At 40.7% G+C, this 21,560-nt stretch overlaps 1 protein-coding gene across 1 annotated transcript in view; it reads left to right on the plus strand.

Annotated features, from left to right (window-relative positions):
- UGCG (UDP-glucose ceramide glucosyltransferase) overlaps positions 1–5,817 on the plus strand; it is a 30,807-nt gene extending 24,990 nt beyond the window's left edge. Inside the window, exons 6-9 of the mRNA XM_051789450.1 lie at positions 666–844; positions 1,276–1,362; positions 1,781–1,970; positions 3,349–5,817. Of these exons, the coding sequence (XP_051645410.1) occupies positions 666–844; positions 1,276–1,362; positions 1,781–1,970; positions 3,349–3,519 (627 nt within the window). The 3' untranslated portion in view covers positions 3,520–5,817. The remainder of the gene's footprint in view (positions 1–665; positions 845–1,275; positions 1,363–1,780; positions 1,971–3,348) is intronic.
- The last annotated feature ends 15,743 nt before the right edge of the window (positions 5,818–21,560 follow it).

Here is a 21,560-nt window from a genome sequence, read left to right on the forward strand (position 1 = left end):
TCCTTCACTTAGCATAAACATGACTTAGAAAAAACCCAAAACATCAGTATATTATCAACACCAGTCTCATTCTGAGTCCAAACCACTGCACTGTAGTAGCTACTGAGAAGAAATTAATTCTACCCTAGCTGAATCACAAATGGAATGTTTTCACTATTGCTGTTTGCAAGTATGCTAAGTAAATGAATTTCCCCTGCTTCTGTAGAGGCATATAGTAAGTTTCTAAGAACATGTATGCAGTAATGCAGTTAATTTTCACAAGAGGAAGGAGAGAACCTGTCTGTCGGCTATCACCAGATAATATAATAATGCTAGTGATTAGTCCATTGCTTCATGGTTTTTTAATATATATATATTCCCTGAGAACAACCTCGGTCAATTAGAAATGAAATACCAAATGAAGTGCAGTAGTTCAATATGTGAATTTAAAACCTGCTTATAGATTTGTAAAAACACAGCCAATAATAACACTAATAGATTTCTCAGATATGATGATACACTAGAATGTAGAAAATTCTTAGAATGGTAGTAAAGATCTTTCCGAATACGCTTTCATAATTGGCCACATCCAACACTTTTATCCTCCACATGTGTTCAGAGCAAAAGTTGTCAGTGAGTAGCACTCAGATATACAGAGCTTTAAATGCTTATTTTTGTTTTGGCAGGTTTATTTTGGAACTTCCCATCCAAGGTCATATATTTCAGCCAACTTAACTGGCTTTAAGTGTGTAACAGGAATGTCATGCTTGATGAGGAAGGATGTCTTGGACCAAGCTGGAGGACTGATAGCTTTTGCACAGTATATTGCTGAAGATTATTTTATGGCCAAAGCTATAGCTGACCGGTAAGATGACTCTGAACTAAACTTGTTGCTTTAAATGTAGTTTAAATATTTTTTCTTTTTTTTTTTTTTTTTTTTTTAAAGTGGTGCATATTGTGAGTGGAGGTATTCAGCTTAGTTTTACTTATCTATATTAAACAAGTTAATAATATGTGCTTTATCCTGTCAGTATAGTCTTTTAGAAATAAGTAAACCATGTCACTGTCAATTTCTTTAGAGAAAAGTTTTTGAGAACTTGGTTTAAGTATTTGGTTTTTTTCCAGTGAAGAGTCTTGATATAATGCACTTTTTTTTTTGCCTATATCCATTGTAATAATATGGCACAAATGCCAAAGAAACTTTTCAAGACTAATAAAATTCTTGTGTGTTTGTTATCTAATTGGTTTTTGCATTTCTTATTTGCACGTTTTTATAATAACTAATTCCTTTTTCAGGGGCTGGAAATTTGCAATGGCCACACAAGTTGCAATGCAAAACTCTGGTTCATATTCTATTTCTCAGTTTCAGTCCAGAATGATCAGGTAAAATTTTAATCTTTACTTCTTTTAACGCCCATCCCTGTCATGTGCTTCTTTTGGGAATGAGCTGGTAATGAGAGGAAATACATTTTCCAAGCTAATTTGATGTAATGCCCAGTATACTAAAGTTCAATGTACAGCTCTTTCTTAGTGCTGGGAGAGAGGCACTACCTTTGAACAGGAGTATGACTTACACAAGTATTAAAAAAAAAAAATAAAACCTCCCAAGCCTCAGTACCTTTTAAATGGTATCTGCGGTATCTTTGGAAGGGAGATTTTTTTAGAGTATTTTATTTTGAGGTGTAAATTAAGTAAGGTTAACGTTTTCAGAAAATACCATGATGGCTCATTTTATGAGGTGGGGGAGGAGGGCATAATGAATAATGCAAAGTCAGAACTGTTTTTTTTTTATCTTTCCTAGGTGGGCCAAACTACGAATTAATATGTTGCCTGCCACAATAATTTGTGAGCCAATCTCAGAGTGCTTTGTTGCCAGTCTAGTTATTGGATGGGCAGCTCATCATGTGTTTAGATGGGATATAATGGTATTTTTCATGTGTCACTGCTTGGCCTGGTTTATATTTGACTACATTCAACTAAAAGGTGTTCAGGTATGTAACTTCATTTTCTTTGGAGGTTATTAAAGTTACTATTGCCATCTACTTTAGACAAAAGCTAAGACTAATTACGGTAATAAAATAATTCTCTTGACATGAAGGAAATTACAGGTCAAATCCTGTTACTTCTCAGTCTTCCAGCTTCATTTATAGTAGCATGAAAAGGAGCAAGTGTGCTTGGTTGCCATTTGGTATTCTATATTCACTTGCCTCTGCGTAGGCTCTGAAAGTTTGTCCATCTGTCCCCTTAATCTTCATGTTTCCAGTCTGTTCTACCTAGGCATATTCAGAAATTTTAAGCTCTTTTAACAATACAAGAACAGCAGCTTTGTGAGATTTTGTTTTGTTTTTTTTTTTCTTATCTTTGTTGTCACAAAGTGTTATTTGTATTGAGGTGTATATGTACTCTTAAGTACATTTTTCACTCTATTTTGGCAATAATAAATCTAGAGGAGAGGTGTAGCCTACTTGTAAAAATAAAATCTTCCCATTACTAGGAGTGAGGCTTTTCACAAACTTTTATTATAGAAAGATGTCACAAATCAGAACAGCATTTATTCTCCTAATGCTGGAGAAACTATTTAGACTATTTTCTGTTGTGACCATATGCCATACAAATCAAATCTATAATTACTTGTGTATGCAAACTTATCAAACAGTTATCATACTGGAAAATATTATTTTGGTAGTCTTAGCACATGGTGGAAATAATAAAATTAAGACTTGTGTTGATTCTGTAGGACTCCAGAAGGTCTAGTAGTCACTTTCTGATTACTCTTTTCATCATGAGCAGCATGGAAAAGATCACTATGCCTACTCATCCTCTTCTGAAGCCTCCTTAATTTCAAACTCTGCATGTAGCTGGAAGTTCTCAAAGGAGCAGAAAATATCAAGATGCTATAAACCTTGTTTCTTAGTCCTACTTTTCCTATGCAATAGGCCGAAGACTTTATTTGAATTTCATTCCTCTGGGAATGTGCAAGAATGGGCTGTATAGATGCTGGGGTCTGTGACAAAAACCTGGTGTCTCTGCTTGAACACAGTTTTATAAGCTTAAGAGCTTATAAAATCTTCAAAAACGTGCAATTGCCACATTTTTCATTGCCTGTTGCTCTACATATAGGTCTCTTTTTTTTTTTTTTTTTTTCCAAACTTTCTGGGTCATTCTGCCATGCTCTTGAGGTTTAATATAGGTAACTGTGTCCTGAACAAGAAAATATTCTCGCCTTTTAAAGAAAACTGCTATTGATATATTAATTTGCATAGTAAACTTTAGAAGAGATTTATCTGTAATAAAATATTTTAAATTACTTTAAAGTTTCTCTTGAATAATCAGTATGTTTAAATACTTTTTTTTTTTTAATGTTTTTAGGGTGGTGCTCTCTGTTTTTCAAAACTTGATTATGCAGTAGCTTGGTTCATCAGAGAATCCATGACAATTTATATTTTCCTATCTGCTTTGTGGGACCCCACTATTAGCTGGAGGACAGGACGCTACAGATTACGTTGTGGAGGCACTGCAGAAGAAATTCTTGACGTATAGCCACACATTTGTAACTGTGAATGTCAAAAAGAGAAGGGGGAAAGAAAAGTATTATAAATTGTTTATATACTTTTAAGAAAAATCTACCTTCATTAGTTTTATTACTTGTATGTTTGGTATCTGTTCTTTAATTTATTTTTGCATGGCACTTGCATCTGTGAAAATACATCTGTAGTCTTGGCCAAATGGTACCTTGCTCCTCTGTACAAATAGAAATGGAGAGAATTGGTCCTGACATCTACTTTCTGTAAGAATGCTCTGCAGTAAACTTTTTTTTTTTTTTTAAAAAGTATCCTCCTGGATGTGAACAGCTTCTTACTCCTTGGTGTGTTAGCCTAGCAAATCTAAGGTTCACATAGCTATTTTCCAGCTGGATTGCACAAGGCTGTACCTAGTAAAAGCACAGAGGTACAGCTGATTTTTGTTTTATCCCACTAAATTGAGCTAGTAATGGGACCTTGGGAAAGAAGCTTTGAAATGCTTTATGCCTACCTCTTGTAGTTGCTGCAGAACAATATGAATAGAAAGGTAAAACTGCTTTGCAAAAACAAACTAAAGCTGGAGTCTTGTGTATATATGTCCTATATGTATATAGGAAATATTTTAATCATTGCAATGAACCAAAAGTGGACTGTGTTTGATAGAGCTGGAAGGAATTACTGGTCAGGCATGTATTGTGGGCATCTTTTGGCCAAGTCTGATCTGGTTCTGTCTTGAACCTTGTTAAGCACTGTGCTGTAACTAGCCAAGCAGATCTCCTCAATACTTCCATCCTTTTTTAAGGGGTATTTGTTTTTTCCCTGTGAGTGAATGCATTTATTGGGGGGGGAAAGTGTTGTGTGTGTGTTGGGGTGTGGGGGGACACATAATAGGGGATAGAAGGGAGCAGAAACACATTTCAGAAACATTTCACACGTGAGCTATTTTCTTACACAATGTCTTAAGAATGTAATTTCATGATGCAGGTATTTACTATCTTTTTAAAGTGAACATACATACCTATACTAGTCATAATTAAGTATTCAGTTGCAGTAGATATTGTGAATATATTAAAGGGCCAGCTGAGTTTGCTGTTACTGATTAAAATTGTAGTCTTAATTTAGATATCAAAACTAAGTCTACTCTTGGCTTTTTGCCTTCTACTGTTAGTCTAGCCTTTAAATTGGACTTCTGTATTCCAGTGGTATGACTAAAAGGACTAGATTATAATGCATGCCATGTTTTTCCCCCTCTCTGTTCCCTGTACCTTAGTTTTCAACCTCATTGTGAAACTTCCAGATTTGTGGTGAACTGGACTTGTTTTCTTCAAACACTTTTAAATTAAAAAAAACCACAGTGAAGCTAGAGAAGAATGTTGCATAAGCCTTTTGTTTTTATAATTGTATTTATGCTGCTTTACTTTTCTTCATATGGAATAGTTTACTGTCACCATGAATGTGAGCTGCTAATTACAAGGTTATGTCAACAAAGCAGCTTTAAAAGTTGGAGGATGATGTGTAGCATATTAGCAATAATGACATGTATTTATAAAAATGAACTTTTTACCTTACTGAGCCAATCCCTTAGCCATCTTATGGTACACAAGTACAGTATGTGTGTGTGTGTGTGTTGTAAAACATACTCTGGGCCAAGATGCTTTATCCACCTTAATATCTCCTTTGCCTTATGATAACATGGAACTCTTTTAATGGGCATTTCTGTATGAACAAAGGCTTGTGATGCATGCTTCATTCTTTTCATGTGAATCAGGAAGAAGCGCTTTTCCTGAGGAAAGTTGCACACTGAAAGCTAGTCTAGTTGTGACCCACAAAAACATTCTTCTTTTGATATTGTTTTGACATAGTTGAATTTTGCTGACAATGTTTGTATCTTCATTTGTTTCATGAAGTTTGATGCCATTCATTGCACTGCTAAAGTGAAGCTTAGCTTGCTACTTAGCTTTATGCTGATTTCTATGCAGGCAATGGAACAGAACCAAAAAAAAAAAGGCTGAACAGACTTCCTTTTAAAAAACCTGGGTGGGGATAATTGTTTAACAGGTGCTTTGGTATTAGTAGAGCCATCTTTGGCTATGAAAAATAAAGCTTCACTTAAGCAAATGGTTTCATTTGGGTATTTGATTGAAGAAATAGAAACCAGCACTGTCAAATGTTGTAGAAGATGCTGCAACAGTACTTCTAAAAGTTATAAACAGCTAATGTAAAGTTGTGTTGATCTACAGATGTGTAGAATACACCATGTTTATTTAAAATAATTGTCTTGTTTTTTCTTTTATTTAAAAATAAATTTTGAATACAATCTGTTTGGACTACAGGGGTTTTTTTTCCTTTGTTCAATGATGCTGTAATGTGACAGCTTTAAGTATTTATGGTAGTTTTAATTGATTTCATTTCTAATTAGACTTCACAGCAACAAATATGTATGTTTTGTTTTGAGTTTTTTTTACAGTCGTACCATCTCTTTGGGATTTTATATTTAGCTGAAATTAACTTACATGTGCCTAAATCTGATTTTGAGTTATCCTAAATTTTTTAGAACAACTTTAGTGTATAAAAACCTCACAAGTGAACAGAGTACTTCTCTGTCTATTGTAACTAGTCTGTCTAGATTAAGATTTTAGAGATGATACACATTGACATCTAGAAGTAGTATTGATCTTTTGCTTTCAGGTACACTACCAAGAAAGCACTTTGCACTTGCTTTGCCATCTGACTTGGCTTTTTTTTTTTTGTCTCTTCCCTAGCCTTTATTAAGATTTTCATGTGAAACTTAGTATGAGACTGTGTTTACGACACAGTTGTTGGAATCTTGGAGGCATAGCATAAACGAACACCACTGGAATTACTCAAAAACTATTTATAGAAACTTAAATGTTCCTGTGTCCATTTTGTGCTGAATGCATTTGCAGCCACCAGACACAATACCTAAATCCTCTTTCCTGAGTACTTCTGTTATTTTCCTGTCTGCTATTCAGTGATGTTGTCATTTTATTCTGTACTTTCAGTTGAAGTTTTTCCCACTTGAATTCCTTTTGCCACTCTCCTGTTTCCTATTGCTGAGTGCTGACTACCTGCATTTCCTCTCTAGTCTGTTTTGTCATCTGGAAAAGCTTGTCTCTGATCATCTGCTTTCATATATCACTTCTGAAAGCTGTATCATTCATCTTGAAGGCTTTTGTTTCTCACACCTAATTTCTGACCATCTGATTTTAAGGTAGGCGTGAGCTCCAGCCATTCTTGGGTTGAACTGGTCCTCCAACAGCTGTGACACTAGCTATTGAGGTTAAGAAAGCCTGAAATTTTGTATGGCAATACTTAAAGTTTTTACAGTTATACAAAGTGATTTCAGCTTATACAGTGTCTATGCTTGTATAAATAACACTTAGAAGAGAGAGTGGCAGTGTATAGAATAGCAATAATTTCAAACTTAATCCAGCTTTTGGTTCTGAAAATGCATAAACTGAAGTTTTGAACTAATGGTCAGATTATACTGAATGGTCCACTACTTGGATATTCAGAGTGATTGCACAAGTTCACATAAGGCTCTTCTTATCTCTTAAAATAAACTAAATTCCGTGACACAGGCAGCGTTTATTTTTATAGAGCAGTTATCTGGGCAGATGAGAATTTCCCTTCACAAAGTCATCTCCGAGATTCTTACCTTAGTGTTGTAGAACTGCACTGTGATTGAAATCAGTGACTTGGGATGTGCTTTTTAACAAAAAAACCCCACCTGAAACAAACCACAATCCACCCACCATGGAACCCAAACCCCTCTGCCTTTGTGCGTCCTGTAGGTCCTGAGTCTTTAAAGTTGGATTGCTTTAAATGTTGCATTGCACAAACCAATTTCCATTGCCAGCTCTCACACAAATGAGAATAAGTGATAATTCTTATGGTTAAATTCCCCACAATATGCTTTTGCTTGTTTGTCTTGTCCCTAGAATTTGAACCTTTCAATAAGCAAACAGTTTAATGAAGTGCCTCAGACCAGTTTAGTCACTGCCATGGATGAGTTAAAGATTCTAGTTACCAGTTTCATGTGAAAAGTTCCTGTTGACAACATTATGTTGCAAACCTTTTCTGAAAATGTTTCTTTCTTTGTAGCAGTTTCTACTCTGTTTTCTATGATAAGTCCTACCTGCAGATCAGTGTCCAGTTTTCCCTTCAAATCCATCTTGTTAAGCATAAGCAAACCAGCCAGTCCTATGGATCCTAAGGCTTTAGGATCATATTCAGCTATAACCTTGCAAGGTTATGTCCAGACTGCATCCCTTTCAAAGGCAGTTTTAAGTTAGTGTCTGGCAAATATTCTGTGAAGAAGCCCTACAGAGTGTATCTGAAAAGAAGATAACAACCCTTTTCAGGGGAAGATGTTTGTGATGCCCATCTTCACACTTAGCTTGGGTAAAAATAACTAGCTAGCTTATTCCTGTAAACTAAGAGCCTGTGAAAAGTAAAGTAGTATTTCTAATGCTCTCCAACACAGCTTTTGGAATAATTTATTTCTTGAATTCTCATCAGATCAAGAGTGGACTGCCGCTTATGTGCAGTTTTGCTTCTGGGGAGAATATGCTTCCTCTTTGTGATCTTAATCAGATCTAATAATTTTTGCCTAATTGTTGATGTGACTGCAGATACTCAGTTAAGAGGTGCAAACCAGACAGCCTTGCACTGGAAGTTTGTGTATTGCTGCTTTCTGTCTCATCCTTCCACACATTCCCCCAGCACTTTTTCCCTGTTGCAGACAGGAAGGAAGGGCCTCAGCCAAACCCATGTGCCAGCTGGAATTAATGTCCATTTTATATGCAGCCAATTTGTGGATGAACGGGAGAGGTCAGGCTCATGTGCGTCTGCAGGAAGCCAATAAGCTCAATGAGAGCACAAAGCAGGAGCTGTCAAAAGAAATCTTTTCACTGGATTTTGATATAAAGTGAGTTATTATTCTTGACTTTACATCCTCTGGGCCTGTGTTAAAGTTAGATCTGCTTACAGGGTTGCAGCGAGCTCAAGTCAATATAAAGCTCTGCTGTACAATGAGCAGCTTTTCCTCTTTTAAGGCTTACCTGTTGCCTGGAAGTGTATTTTTACATGTTCAACAGTACCTTATTTTTGTTGGCAATAGCTTTGTCCTATCTCTGATACCAAAATATTGGGAGAGGTGCTGAGACAACAGAAGGCCTGTAGAGTACACTGGTAAAATGCAGTAACACATTCAAAAGTGACCCCTTAACCCCCTGGAAATCAGAATACATGAAGAAGCTATGGAGCCTTTGGGGGATTCTGTTGGTATATTTACTTTTTATTTCTCTATTGCATATACATACACTACATATGTAAAGGTTTATCTGCATACGCTTTTACGTATGAACTTTTATATATACATGTACTGATGCCAAAATAAAACCTTGTAAGAAGCCTTAATTTGAGAAACCTGTTCTTTCTGTAGGTGGACAATGTAGGTAAAATAACGATTTTCTAGTGTAAAAAGCCAGCAGCTCAAAGTTAATTAAATCAGGAGCCCCAGTGTCTCATGTGTCCGGTTTCATTTCATCTCTCAGCAGAAAGACTTGAAAACTGTAATTTCTTTTCCTGGACTCTTTACTTATAAGCTTGAACAAGGTTTTATTCATCTAGACTTTTGGGTCTTCCACTGAGAGAGAATTCAGAGACTCTGCTTTCTTAGTTGGCAGCCGCCCAAATCTGAGCAAGACAAGGCACACATTTTTGTCACTTGCCTCCTTTCTGTTCGGTTTCATTGGCTTCTGCTCTTCCCTTTTGGGACGACTGTTTTGTCCCTGAGGGTCTTTATAAAAAGAGTTTTCCCAAGGAGAGAAACATGTGTGAAGGAGAAATAATAGAATGAGAAGTAGAACTGTAGTGAGTGCAGTGTTAAATATGCCTGTGACTAATGCCCCAGAGTGAAGTATGGGCAAATCTGGGCACTTTTGCAGCACGTTGGGTAATGAGAAAGGATAACATGCAAAAGTTTAGAAATGTTTTTAAAAGACTTCTTACTTAAAGAGAGATAGGAGACCTCTGAGATGTTCCTCAAGGCTAGATCTCCAGAATAAGCCTTTTTCTGGGAATTTTTTGGGACTTTCAGCAAGATCTGTTGTTTAAGGGTTATGTTGTGTGACTGGAAAAGGAGGAAAGCAAGCCAGCAGGGTTTGCAGCCCACCCTTCAGCTCAGTTGCAAGACATGATAATTTGCAGCTGTTGTCTCCTTGTTACGGACCATTCAGAGACCTTCTCATTTTGGCTTCCCATGTCTTGAGGCATTCAGCTTCTCTCCTGCAGATGACTTGTTGGATGTCTTGTCACTACTGGGCCATTGACTGAGCAGAGAGGGAGCTCCAGCTGGAGCAGTCATGTCTGGACCTTCCCCAAGTTTGAGAATGTCTACAGCCACAGGCTTTGAGTTCAGAATGTTAACTCTTAAAATTGCTGATGGTATGGTATGGTGATGACCCTAGCACGAAGGTTCTGTGCTGATTCTGCAGGATCTGGGGAGTCTCTTTGTGTAAAGCAGACAGTGTACCAAGGGATGAGAAGAGGCCTGGCAGATGGTAGAAGGAATGTTGTTCTGTAAGTATAACACTGGTGATGTGGGCTAGAAACCCTCTTACTAGAACAGCACAGGCTTAAAATGTTGGTGTGTTTCAGACATTCTCCTACAATGATGACTGCATATGAATATAAAGTGTGTCTTGTCTGTGTGTAGACTTACACAGAAAATGGTCTTGTCATAATGCGTCAGCAATACGCTAAGTCTGCTAGGAGTGAACAGTCATATTTAACATTCGGTATTATGTACATAAAAACAATCTTTGTGCAGCCAGAATACAACTGCATAATATTTTCATGCTTTGCCTGTCAAACAGATTGCTTTTGTATGCGGCAGGTGATGACTAAAGAGATTATTTCATTTAGCTTAAAGACGTAGTTGAAATGAGCATCAGAAGTGAAATTTGGCATTTCCAGCCCTCTGTCCTATGATTAATAGAGAAGCTGGTACATTTCTACCTCAGGCAGTCTGTTGCTGATAAACAGTGGGCCCATTCTTTATCATCATATAAAGTGATTAAACCAACTCCATGTAGCAGGAAAGACTACACTTGTCGATATGATCTGTTTCAAGTCTGTTTTTTGCAGAGTCTCAGTGAAGTAGCCTAAGGCTAGCTCAGATATGGATATCAGAGGCCATGTATCCATAGGGTTGTTCAAAGTCAAAGAGCTACAGGTATCTCTGGGAAAATTGCCCTTCAAGTCCTTCAAATGGCTGTTTTGCAGGACTATAGAAGCCAGTTTTCTGGCCACAAAATGATGCCATTTTGCACTGCAAGTAGGATTTCCTGCTGTTGTTTCAAGTCTAAGCACAGATCACACTCTAAAGCAAAGTATCTTAGAGACTAAAGGAAACCCTTTCTACTAAACCATTTCTTCCACCTCCAATACCCAGTAGCTTTCCCCTCTAAAAAGCATCATGGAGTTCATCGAAATCATAGCTTCCAACATCATGCTGGGGTTTTTTCTACCTCTCTAGGCTGTGAATTGTTTTGAGCTTCTTGATCCCCAGGAAGTTGGGAAGCTGTCATCATAAATAGACGGGACACAGTTTTCTTCCTTTTTCCTGGTGGGAGATGGCAAGTGTCTGAAGGGACTGAAGCTCTGCTGTTTCAATGCTCTGCATCCTGCTGCCTTCATCTGGTTTGCGCTGTAGCCTCGTATGATGTCTGCTGCATCTGTGACAGCCATTTGGTCCCATTGCAACACTGCAATCAGTGGAAAAATCAAGAGAAATTTACCATTTCCTCCCTGCTGTTAGCAATGCTGGATGAAATCAGGGAGTACTAAAGGGCACACTCAGTTCCAGGCTGGTGAACCTTATCTCCATGTCCCACAGGGTGCAGAAGATGTGAGTCTGATACACTGATGCTTGGCAGTCCCTTTCTGTAATTGCTCAGCGTTTATTCAGAGAGAAATAGGTTTTTGAAAAGTCTCGCTGTGGTGTTCCTGTGAAAAAACAGCTCTTGCTGCCCATCTCCTAAACAATTTTTGCATTACTGGGCCCTGGGCTTTTCTCCATACTTAGCTGAAACCTATTGTTTTCAGAGAAGAAAGGTGCATCACAACCCACTTGAGTTTGATCAGATTGAGTAAATTGCAGACATCCATTTTCCTTTGTGTGCCCAGCTGATGAATCCTTTTTTCCTGTATAGTCTGCCTAAGTTCTTTTGTGATGGGCTCACTTCACTTATTTACTATCTGTATGTCCTTTAGAAGTATTCTACAGATATCCAGGAGTCCATAGACAGTGACTCAGAAGACACCAGTCTAAGAAAACTGAGTGACAAATACCTTTCTACTCCCCACCAGAGAGGATCCATGCTACCACAGGGATCTTCTTGGTAAAAATGAATATTGGATACTTTAGAGGAAGACAATCACTGCTGCTGCAAACAGCATCAAACAGCCCACTGTGAGGATTCTTGTAGCACTGGGACTTCTTGACTTCTTGCTCCCTTGTCCATCCAAGAGTGAATGAGTGAGCTGCTGTCAGGGAGCTGCAGTGCAGTCCTCCCCACAAAGAATTAGGTGTTTACCTTGGATTCACAATGTAACTGAGATTGAAAGGGACCTCTGAAGACCTAGTCCAACCCCCTTGCTCAAAGTAGTGTCAGCTAGAGTAGGTTGGTCAGGACTGTGTCCAGTTAGATTTTGAGCACACAGACAACAAACTCTCTGAGCAACCTGTTCAGCCACTCTCATAGCAGAAGTGCTTCTGGAAGTTCTCCTGTGTTTCAGTTTGTTCCCATTGTCTCTGATCCTGTCACTGTGCACTGCTGAGAAAAGTCTGTCTCCATTTCCTTTACCCTCGTCAGGTATTCGTACACATGGATAAGATGCCCTTGAGCTTTCTCTTCTTCACACTGAGCAGTCCCAGCTCTCTCAGCTTCTCCTTATATGTCAGATTCTTCAATTCTTTCATCATGGTTGTGGCATTTCCATGGACTTGCTTAAGGTGTGACCTCACCAGTGCTAAGCAGCAGGGAAGGATCACAACCCTCAATCTACTGGCATCACTCCTTTCTGTGCAACCTAAGTCACCATTAGCCTTCTCTAAAGCAAGGGTACATTACTCACATTCCTGGGCCAAGTTCAACTTGGTGTCCACCACGACCTTCAGATCTTTTTCTACCAAGCTGCTTTCCAGACAGTCAGCCCCCAGTCCCAAGCCTCTGGCTGTTCCCCTCCAGATGCAGGATTTTGAACTACTCCTTGTTGAACTTCATTAAGTCCCTGTTGTTGGCCCATTTCTCCAGCCAGACCAAGTCCCTCTGGATAACAGCATGACTTCCTGACTGTCATAGGTACAACAGCACTGTGTAAAAACAGAGTGTGAATCTGAAATTATTTTACTTCAGTATAAATAGGGGAAAAAACATTCTATTACTCTGAACCAAAAGCAAAATATCTCCTTCTCAATATGAAATGGAAACAATGCAAATGGATTACTGATTGTAATAATTGGCTTTGACTGCTGGCTCCATCACTCATTCCTGAAATAACTGAGAGAGAAAAGAAAATAAATGAGTTTTGTAAATCCCTGATATATGCATCTGGGCACAGATTCTGAGTGCCTTCATTGCATTTTGGATAGGAGTAATCTTTTCTGGAAATCAGCAAACTGTCCTTCACAGCAAACATTTTTCTTTGCCCTGGTGCCCTCCCACCCAGTCTCTCCGCCAGATTTCCCCCTTTGCCTGCCCAGTTTTTGCCCTGCTGTCATCTTACCTCTAGGTTTCCCATTGCCATTGTCTTACCTCTAGGTTTGCTCTCTCCCCTCTTGCTTTCCATTTCTTCCCTCACAGCCAAGTGCAGATGCAGGCTGCTGCTCCCTCCCCAACAATGTGTTCATGGGAGAGAGTTGTGTTCCCTCATCTCTGTGCCTGGTGCAGGGACTGACATTGCTCTCTCCACCTTTGCTCTTCTCCATTTCCAGGAGGTACCAGTTCACACGGAAGCCAACCACGTGTACGCCATTCATGTGCCCCCCCCCCGGAGGACTTGAATGTGGGAAGAACCTGCTCCTCACTGGGGGATAAATGCAAAGGTTGCCATGGTGCCCTGATGGCCACCATCACGCAGACCACCAGCTGGTCCGTCCCACTGCTTCCATGCCTGGGGGTGTGGTGAGCAGTGGGAATGGGCAGCATGTATGGTGGGTTTCTGCAGGGTTTAGGGTATGTCCAACCTCGGTGCCGGAATCCACTGCTTAAAAACTAGTAAGGGTAGTTAGGGACTGCTGGACTGGGGTCCTGGATGATCTGGAGATGCTTTGGAGGAGTGAGGAAGGCAGGTTGGGGAATAAAACAGAGGATTCAGTGGCTAAATGTCTTCTGTCTTGCCTGGCTATCCTGGCATTCAGAAAGCCAGTGCAAAGAATTGTTGTATGTCTGGCATTTAGCATGTGTCCCTGAGGAGTGCACTTTCTTGGCTTAGACAAACAAACATGCCTTCTGGTTCTCCAGCAGGCTTCTGAGCTTGACAGGACACTGAAAGTTGAAGGCATGCCTTGAAACACACCCTTCACAGCAGGAGTTCAAGCATCTGCCACTTTCAAGGTAGTTGGGCAGATGCTGTGGAAGTCAGACAGTTCCTGAATTCCCCTGCTTTATACTGGATGTAGTGATTGATAAACCCTTTGCAAAGCTGTTTCAGCAAACTAAAACCAATTGCAAAGTGGGGGGAGTAGTCAGGGTTGGGTTTGGGGACCTTTTGGAGTTGTATCTTTTTTTTGTTTGTATGTTTCTTTGTTGCTTTAGAGTTGGAAGAACTCAGTGAAGGGTCTGGTGGCTGGCAGAGGGGGGTAACCTCAGTAACCAACACCAGTACAGTGGGCCCACACCCTCAGACAGTGATGACTTCTAAGGCTTAGCCCAGATTTCAGTGCACATGCTGGGTTTTGGATGTTGGGCTAAGTGATTTGGGTTTTATGACTGGCTATTAAAGCCTGCAGTTTAGTCATAAAATATATTAAACTGTGGGAAATTGAGTTGCATATTCCATTTGATTTAGCTTTAAGTTAGCTAAGCAACATTAACCATGTGTATATTGTGCTTATATGCAATATATACACTTTCAAACTTAATTTATTGACCAATATTGACAACTAATTTGTATTCCTCAGGAGGATATATTTTAGATAAATAAATATAAAGCATGATTCTTTGTTTGTAAGCTTGTGTATGTAGATAGAAAAAAAGAAAATGTGCTGTTAATAAACCTCCTCCCCTTTATTTTCTATTAAATATATTACACTTTTATTTTAGTAACTGAAAAAATTGTTGATTTCCATGCTTACCTCTGTACTGTCTGGTTGTGTTTGCATTCCTACTTGCTAGAAAGAAATCTGGTACCTTCTACCCTCTTTATTCTGGTTTGACTCATATAATCATGCATAAGACAGTAGATATGTCCTCTATGTGTCTTGTTTGAATGGTTATAGTGGTATTTGCCAGCAGTGTTATTTGGAATTAGTCTCTTTTAGCTATAATTGCTGTTTCAGAACCAATGTCTTTATTGAGACTAGATTTTCTCAGGTGTCTCTATTTGCAAATGTCTTCTTCAGATTTACAACACTGTGTGTATATACCTTGGACTTGCTCTTGCAGACTGGGTTCCCTGCTCAAGAAGGAACACAAAGTTTTGTGGCTGTCTTCCTGACAAAATGATGCATAGAAAGTGCCACACGCTGGACAAAGACTTTGGACACTGCCACAGAGGGAGATGAACAGTTTTTCCCTTGCAAACACGTGGCAAATTCCTGTGTAGCTACCATGGCATTGCATTCATCCCTGGGACAAGGGATAGTGAGAAAACTGTGCTGTGATATTTGCTGTGTGCCTGTGGAGGTGGCTGAACCGTGCAAGAGCATGGACCAGGCTCAGGACCTGGAGGCTTCATTAATGTGTAAGTAAACGCCATGAAGGGCATTATCATGGCCCGTCTGGTGCAACTTCCTCCTAACAATCTAAAAGCTGAGGCAGACTGAAACTGAACCCCTTTAACCCATGCCACGTACTATGCTGCTTTTCTTCCAGGCTGTCTTTAGTATTATCTTTATTCTGGGTATTATTTGCTTTTGATCCCCATGAAAGGGTTTTGAATTAGTTCTTGGACTTATATCACTGAGGTCTGCAGATATCACTGTTCCCTTGTCTGTTTCTTGCATTGTGCCTTTGGTGGCTGAACAGCTATTTGATATGGGAAGGTTTTCTGAAAGCCTGTACTAGTATCCCGGCATGTTGTTTTTCTCATTAGCCCTTTCTCCATTCAGCTGAGAGCACAGCCCTGACACTGGGTATGCCATTTTGCTAAGATCCAAGCATGTGTGAGTAAAAGTTCACTCAGGGGAGTGGAACCTGTGGGACATGTGATGCCGTGGGCAGTGCGGTGTTGGGGACATGGGAGTGCTGACTGGGTGGCAGAGTGCATGGCTTTGGCAGCCCAAGGCAAACAGCCATTTCTCATGGTGTGCTGCTTCCACGTTTAATTGCAATGTAAAGCTTGAGTAACCTGGAAAGTGAGAAATCATGGCCACAGGTTGTGCAAACATTAAACAGTGCCGACTGGTCTGAGACAGTCAGGTCTGAGGATGCCTTCTGCTGTTTTTAAGTTATTCATCCTGCCCAATTTCAGACCAAAGGAGATGGCAGTCCAAGAGTGCGGCTCCTACTGCTGCCAACGGACAGACTTGTCTCCTTACTGGGATCAGGCCCTTGCTGGGGAAATAATTCCTTCACTTAGAGTTGGTGCAACTATCTGGACCACTTCTGACTGAGCAAGGAGGGATGGAACAGCATCATACACACAGTGAGCTGCAAACTTTCTACTGTGACAGTCAGGTGGCTTCGGTAGGCCAAAGGTTGGGGTACAATCTTTACAGCAAATTCAGAGAAAGTCAAGGAGGGTGGATGGAGATGGGAAAGCCATTTTCTCACCCCTAAAAGTACTCATTCCTCTTCCTGTTCCTGGGGCTGGTAGGAAGTAATTTAAAAGAATATTCTTATGAGTCCTCATTCAACCCTGTTGGATCTATCACTACACAGGGAAACAGAGGTGAGTGACTCCCCACGGAGTCCCTCTACATCAGCAATGCCACTGAAAGCAAGTAGTCAACGCAGCCCATTTTCCCTCATGGAACTACACAGGTGGAGCCTCTGCTGTGACCCATGGTGTGGATTTTGCTTCTGGGCTCTCACACTGGAGGAGAGAGTACAAAGAGGCAGAAGTGACTGAACTGGCACAGTCACCATGTGCAGCTGGTGCCGCCAGTGCAAGAGGTGCTGCCCTCGGGACCCCGTGGCAGGGTTGTATAATTAGATTTCCATTTCTCCAAGGAATTGCTGCTGCTGAAGTCTCTTTACTACCCAAGAAGTGCCAATTCAGCACCAGCTCCCCACAGCCTATGCAGCACCAACTCTTTGTAATGTCTTAGGGGGTCCCAATGTTGAATCTGGGTGTCACCTGCAGGAGGTGTGGAAAACTCTTGTGAGATGAGCTGTTGCCTAAAAATTTTACTAAATCTGGGCTGCAGACAGAGCCAGCTGCCTTGTACTCATGCAAGGGGCAGCATCCTGGGGGGAAGGGTTGGGAGCAACCTGTATCCTTGTATCAGAGAGTACGCTGTTCCTTATTCTGTGGGCACAGCTACACTACTGCTAGCTCTGATCATCAGGGATCATGAAACAGGGACCTCTGCAGCCTTCATAGCCACGAGTGGTGCTATGTTGCGTGGGGTCCCATCTGTGGTGCAGCAGGCTCCCAAAATCAGGTGCCCACTCTCCAGAAGTCTCGATGAATGGACCCCTCCTAGTGAGGGAAGTAAATTCTTTTGTTACTCACCCTCATCAAAGTGTTCTTTACTTTCTCATGCTCCTGGAAGTCTCTGCTGTGAGGTCAGGCACGGGAAACTACCAAACTCTTGTCACAGCAAATGGTGCTGTGATGTTGCACAGCCTTTGCCACAACTCGCTCATTTCAGAGAAACCACAGCAGTACCAGTTGTTCAGTTGGCACAGGCTGAATACCACAAAGGTCTATTTTGCTCTTTCCTGATTTTTTTTTTTTCCCCACAAAGGAAGAAGGTGATGCCATTTCCGGCAGATGGGGCTTTCTGAAGCATACTGAAGAGAGTGAGGTTTGTGGCAATAATGCCAGACCTATCAGTGCTGCCATTTAGGAGAAGCACATGAACAACATCCTCTGCCCAGCTGCTCTTGTTGTGTACATATTACTCATCTCCTCCATGCAGTCTAGATAGGAAACAGCAATACTCAGCAGATTATTGCAACCCACTGCCAGATAACACATCTGTTTTGTGCAAGTCCAGTTCCTATAAAGCTCTGTATACTTCCAGAGAAGTGACAAAGGCCTGTAATTCATGCAGCTGGGGAGAAGGTTCACACCTCTCTGGAGCTGCTGATCAGCTTGCAGGGATTCTCAGACATTATGGACTTGCATTTTAGAGCATGAAAATTGTTTGCAGGTGCCAGACAAAATAGCAAGTCGTCAGCACTAGGAGAGCAGTGTTTGACCACAGCCAGGAGCTCAGGTATAGCTGCATGAAGCAAATGTTTTCCAGGTGTGTTTTTCCACGACATCTATTAGGCTGGAGAGCAACACCTCACATCTCAGGAAGCTGCTGATTATCAGGAAAGAGTTAAAGACCAGCAAACTCATGGGTACGTGAGCAGCATCCCACAAGCAGCTGCACTCACAGGTAGCAATGCTATGAGACATACTTTCTGTCAGTGAGAATATGTGTTGCTGGCCCATCCCTGATGTTGCCTACTGGACACTGGCCAAGGGGGCTAGGAACACTATAATAAGATTTTCAACCCCCATAATGTTCAGCCAGGACAAAAAGGTCAATATTTGACTATTATGGTACATTTCTATGGTCATTTTACTGTCACAGACTACTGTATCAGCCACACGGAAATGCAAAATGGCTAAGCTCAGCTCCCTCCATTGAAAACGCCTCAGAAAGGAAGGGGAGGTCAGACCTGAGGCTCCAGTATAAAGTAAAATAGCTCCCTAAGCACTGAGCCTGACTGATACAAGTCTGTGGCTGGTAATTACTGTTGCCTTCTGGATTTCTCTTTTACCAGCAGCACTGATTGACTTCATCTTGCTGAACAGAGCACAAAGGAAAAGAAAGACATAGAGAGACAAGCAACAACATGGTCTTCCTGAGGAAGGACATAGCCTGCATGTGTATATCTTTAGTGCCATTTGTCTTGAAACACTCCTTGTCCTTGTCTTACTGTGGTTTTGCAATGTGGTGGGGCATAAATGACAGCTTTGTGCAAGGAATGAAAATAGTAAGTGTGTAGGATATACAGGCATGGAAGCTACCTGCAATGTGATTCCTCAAGCTGAGATAATTTTAGAAGGAAGTTGTTTCAAAGAAATGTTTCTGGTAATGAAACAAAACAAAAAAAAAAGGCACAAAAAGCTGCAAAACCCATGAAATCAGATCTGTCAAAAAACTTTGGATTGCAGCCCAGAAGGAATCTCTTGCATACTAGCTCATGGCAATGAGCTGGGACAAGCCTATGGAACAATGCTTAACAATTCCACGTCATAGAGGGGCCTTTCATTAAGACACTTCCCAAGAGAAGTCACATGCCAACCCGAAATATCTCTGGTCGTGGTTGCACTGCGTATTTTGTTCAGCATTTGTTACCAGAAGAACCCAGGCACATTGGAAGCAGATCTTAGGAATTCTTGCTCCCATCTGTCCCGGACTGTAAATAGTCACGCTGTTGACGGCTTTAACTGCTGCTGTGTAGAAACTGGCCCTTTAATTTGTGCTGCAAATGGTGACGGAAGATTGTTTTCTCTTGATGCCCCACCCTGGACAAGATCATTTCAGGCAGATAGGATCTAGGCTGCATCAAGCAGCTTAGTCTTGGTTTAAGGCCTCTGTGGCACCAAATGGGAACAGGAAGGAAGCCTACCCTTTACTGCACAACACATCTTTGCAAACTGCTCTGATATATTCATGTGTCACAGCTTGCTTGTCATGTGTGCAATGACTACAGGAAAAATTTGTAAGTAGTACAGTTTTCTAACTGTGCAACCATCATAACACTGCTTACTTGAGGTGGCTTAGTACAGAAATGGAATATTAGTATTTTTATCTGCATGTCAAATCACAGTTGTGTTTTTACTGGTTTGTAAGAGAGGAAATACCTTAGCCTCCTTGTGGTTTTTCTTCCCAAGACTTCTTCCTGTGAAGTAATGAGCACACATAAAATTCACTCTGGTGAGTAATTTAACAAATGGTTTCACTTCAAAAGTGAAACATACCTATTTTGGAGAGTAGTTGGTAAAGCTGCTGTTTTCCAGAAGTCTTGAAATTCCCTGTTTTTCTCACCTCTCTCCAAGGGTCCAGGTAAAGGCAAAGCACTTAGGATAACTTTCTGGCCTTGAGGAGTTAAAAACATGTGTCTGTAAAGATATAGTTAAAATTTTGACTTAACAAAGTGGAGAACATTACAGCTCCAGAAACATGATGGAGATCTGCTGGCTGGTGGCTGAGGATGACAGATATGAGGGGCAGGGGTAGTGTGCAGAGGGTGGACCTTTCAGGGTGGGTAAAACCAGTGGGAGAGAGCACTGGCATGGGAAGCACTTCGTGTGGTGCAGCCCTGCACTGTGCTTTCCCAAGAAGAGGGAGAAATGGGCTGCAGTCCTCAAACGCAGGTTGCAAAACTTTTGATCCCTTTTACTACTGAGTTCCAGACCCTTACCTTAGAGTAAGTGTACTTTCTGGTAATTGCTGATAAAAGTACTTCCTTTTTTCTTTCTTTTCTGGATGAGTCTGAGGGTGTTCAGAGGCCTTCGTGCTGTGGGGCTGGGTGGCCAGGATGGCTGGAATTCATTCTACTCAATGGGGCCAGGGTCCTGTCTGTGCCCAAAGGTACTAGGGCACCATCCACAGCAAGTACTGACCCTCCTGCAGGAGAGAGTAAGGCCTGCCAGCTTTGGCAGCTTCAGCTTATTGCTCTTCTCATACAGGAGTCCAGAGTGTGTGTGACAATGTATGTTGTCACATGACGTCATGTAACATGTTCTAAAGGAAGATAACTAGGACATGCACATTTGTCTTCTTTAACTCCTTAATGTTTTGGATCTGCTGGGAGCTCATGTTGGTTTCATAGTTTCAGCTGAATGAAAACACCAGGGCTTGGGCAAATTACAAATCGTGTAGTGTTTGGTAATTACAAATGGTATGAGCTGCTTGTCCCCGGGGACTGGCCTTCAAGAGAGTGATTCTGATTCTTGCATGTGTCCAGCGTGCTCTCAGAGTTACTGATTCATCTGCTCAGAAATGCAAAAACTTACTGCAGCCATCTGTTACTTGAGAGCTCGACTCTGGTGTGGCAGTCTGAGAGACACTTTCTGGCTTCTGCCAGGACCTGTCTACACTTTTGCTGGGTTTACCACTTTTCTCTAATTTTTAAATCCAATTTTTTTTTGTCTTTCTGATTCTTCCTGCTGTGTTACAAAGTTTATTGTGAATTTTAAGAAGCTTACAGATCATCTAACAGTTTACATCTTAAAATTCTGGAGGGAATGTACTATCTAACTTTATGTAAAACCAGGTACATATATATATCTGTAGGTATTTAATTGTGGGTATTTTAAGCACAGATAAAGCACTGTTCAAATAAAATACATCTTTTAAAGAGCTTCATCTCTTCTTAGTGATTCAAATTATCTGACAAATCAGTCTATATGATTACAGGCTGTAATAAACTTTTTCCCTTCAAAAGATTAGTGTCAAACTCAAGCAGAAGTTCAGTAGCTGCAAGTGATATTTACAGCAGCAGTATGAAGATATGTATTTGTTTGTGTCAGTGTGCATGTGTGTACAGGATCCCAGACGATTGCAAATGGAAGTATCTGGTACAGGATTACAAACCACTCCCCTCATTTCCCTTATGCAAAGGACTGGTGAGGGGG

The sequence above is a fragment of the Manacus candei genome, unplaced genomic scaffold (genome assembly GCF_025592945.1).
Source record: "Manacus candei isolate 608988 ecotype Guabito, Panama unplaced genomic scaffold, ASM2559294v1 h1tg000027l, whole genome shotgun sequence".
Classification (NCBI taxonomy): domain Eukaryota; kingdom Metazoa; phylum Chordata; class Aves; order Passeriformes; family Pipridae; genus Manacus; species Manacus candei.